At 68.5% G+C, this 2,204-nt stretch overlaps 1 protein-coding gene across 1 annotated transcript in view; it reads left to right on the top strand.

The window, feature by feature from the left end:
- Positions 1–2,204, top strand: part of DOCK1 (dedicator of cytokinesis 1) — a 239,593-nt gene that overhangs the window by 225,013 nt on the left and 12,376 nt on the right. Inside the window, 2 exon segments of the mRNA XM_012723446.1 lie at positions 325–411; positions 1,506–1,695. Coding sequence (XP_012578900.1) covers positions 325–411; positions 1,506–1,695 — 277 coding nt within the window.

Here is a 2,204-nt window from a genome sequence, read left to right as displayed (position 1 = left end):
GCTCGGGCGGGCGCTTTCCTCCTCTCCACGGCTGTGTTCTCTGCTGTCCGCGAGTGGTAGTTACGGGGGGCTTGTTTTAAGCTTAGACGTTGACGCACAAGAATGGGGCGACGGTCGCCCCGCCCGGCGCCACCGCAGGCCTCTCCCAGGCGCGGCTCCCGCCCGTCTCCCCTCGCTCCCAGCGGGCTGCGTTGCCAGGCGAGGGGGCACCGTGGGTCTGAGTGACGAGGGTCGCCCGACCCTGGAGGCCGTGTCCCGCGGGCGCCCGCGGCCCGCAGCCCCCCACCGCCGCCCTGACGGGTGCCCCGTGTGCTCCCTCTGCAGAACATGTGGATCGAGAGAACCGTCTACACCACGGCCTACAAACTCCCTGGAATTTTGAGGTGGTTTGAGGTCAAGTCTGTTTTCATGGTAAGGAGCCCCCCAGGAGGGATGGCCACGGCGCCCCGCTGCCCGGTCATGCCCGGCTGCCGCGCTGCAGACCCCGCCTGACCGTTGCCGCGGGCCGGGCAGCCCCAGGGTGCTCGCGTGGCTGTGCCGGGCCCCCGCCCGGGCGGCACAGACCTGAGCAGCGTCCGCGGGGCCGGGCTGACTGGCAGTCACCTTGGGCGTGGCTCTGAGCTCGCTGCCTCTCCCCCTCACAGGCAGCCCCCAGGGAGGCAGCAGAGGAAGCAGGTGCCCCTGGTTTTGCCATCTGCCGGCATGATTCCTGGGTGCTGGGGGGGCCCTTCCACCCCCTACGGGCGGGCCAAAGTGGGTGCGCTCAAGGTCGCCCCGGCACAGCGCTAGGCCGCCCCGGAACCCAGCCACGCTCTCACAGCACCTCGGGCTGGGGCTGAGTGTGTTGCTCAAATGGGGTCAGACGGGCAGCATGGGGACCCGAGATCGGAGGCCGTGGCGGGATGTGGAGAGAAAACCCAGGCGGACAGCTGGGTTTGCCCCAGCGCAGCCGTTCCGGGCAGCCCAGCAAGCCAGGGCCCTGCTTTGATGTGTGCGGGGGGCGGGGGCGGGGGCGAGAGACTCGGGTGGAGACCAGGCGGGGCCCCCTCTCCACCCTCTAAGGACGGGGCTTGGAAAGTGTCGCTCACAGCGGGGCGGGCTGCTGCAAGTCGGCTCTGAGCCCCCTTGTAAAGCAGCAGGGAGCAGGAGAAGCTGATAGGCCGTGTTCACGCACTGAGGGCTGTGTGTTGGCTTGGGGCGGCCCCGGGCCTGCAGGCACGGTGGGCACACACTTGCGCAAAAGCCCGCACTGGGCACCCTTGTGCTTTGCCCCGGAAGTTGCTGCCAGACACATCTGTGGAGGCACAATGATGACAGGAGCCCGGCTGCCCGCACGGTGCCCCAGGGGTGCCCGCCCCCAAGCCCCGGGAGGCGAGGTGCGCACGGGCGCAGGGAGCCTGCCCGCTCTGGGAATGTGTCTGGCCGTGAGGCCCCGAGCTGGAGGCGGCGGGAGGCTCCGGCCCCCGTGCTGACGTGCCTTCTCGCCACCTTCCCGTCCCGCACAGGTGGAGGTCAGCCCCCTAGAGAACGCCATCGAGACGATGCAGCTGACCAACGACAAGATGAGCAGCATGGTCGAGCAGCATCTGAGCGACCCCAGCCTCCCCATCAACCCCCTGTCCATGCTCCTGAACGGCATCGTGGACCCCGCCGTCATGGGCGGTTTTGCCAATTACGAAAAGGCACGAGCGCCCGGTTCTCCTCGCAGCCCGTCCTGGGACAGGCTGACCCGCTCTGGCTTCCCGGGGCCAGGCAGGGCGAGGCGCGCGCCCCTGGTGTCCTCGCAGCTGGACTGACAGCTGCAGGTGGCTCTCGGGAGACCTGGCACCACCCCAGGCCCAGGGATACAGTCTCAGCGGGGGACGAGCGGAGTGTGGCGCTCGGGCTGGCTGTAGGCACTGGCGTGGCGGCCAGGTGTGGGCAGGGTGGGCAGGCCGGAAGGGCTGGGGCGCCCTGTCTCTGTTGATCAGCTTTGGGACCTGGCACCCCCTTATTGATGTAGCATCTGGTTTCCCTAGGCGCCAGCAGGGCTTGGCACTGTGACAATGACCTACATGGTCCACTGATCCTGAAATCTGCACCATCTGGCCCTTCCAGAGACATCTGCTGACCTCTGGACTAGACAGGCTGGAAGGGCAGACGGGCGCGGCGGGCAGGCTGGCGTGCCCATTGCCTGGACACGGAGGGTGCTTTCTGGCACTCAG

This window comes from Condylura cristata, unplaced genomic scaffold, assembly GCF_000260355.1.
Source record: "Condylura cristata isolate star-nosed mole 26May11 unplaced genomic scaffold, ConCri1.0 scaffold00011, whole genome shotgun sequence".
NCBI lineage: Eukaryota > Metazoa > Chordata > Mammalia > Eulipotyphla > Talpidae > Condylura > Condylura cristata.
This window is presented reverse-complemented; position numbering and strand designations above follow the sequence as displayed.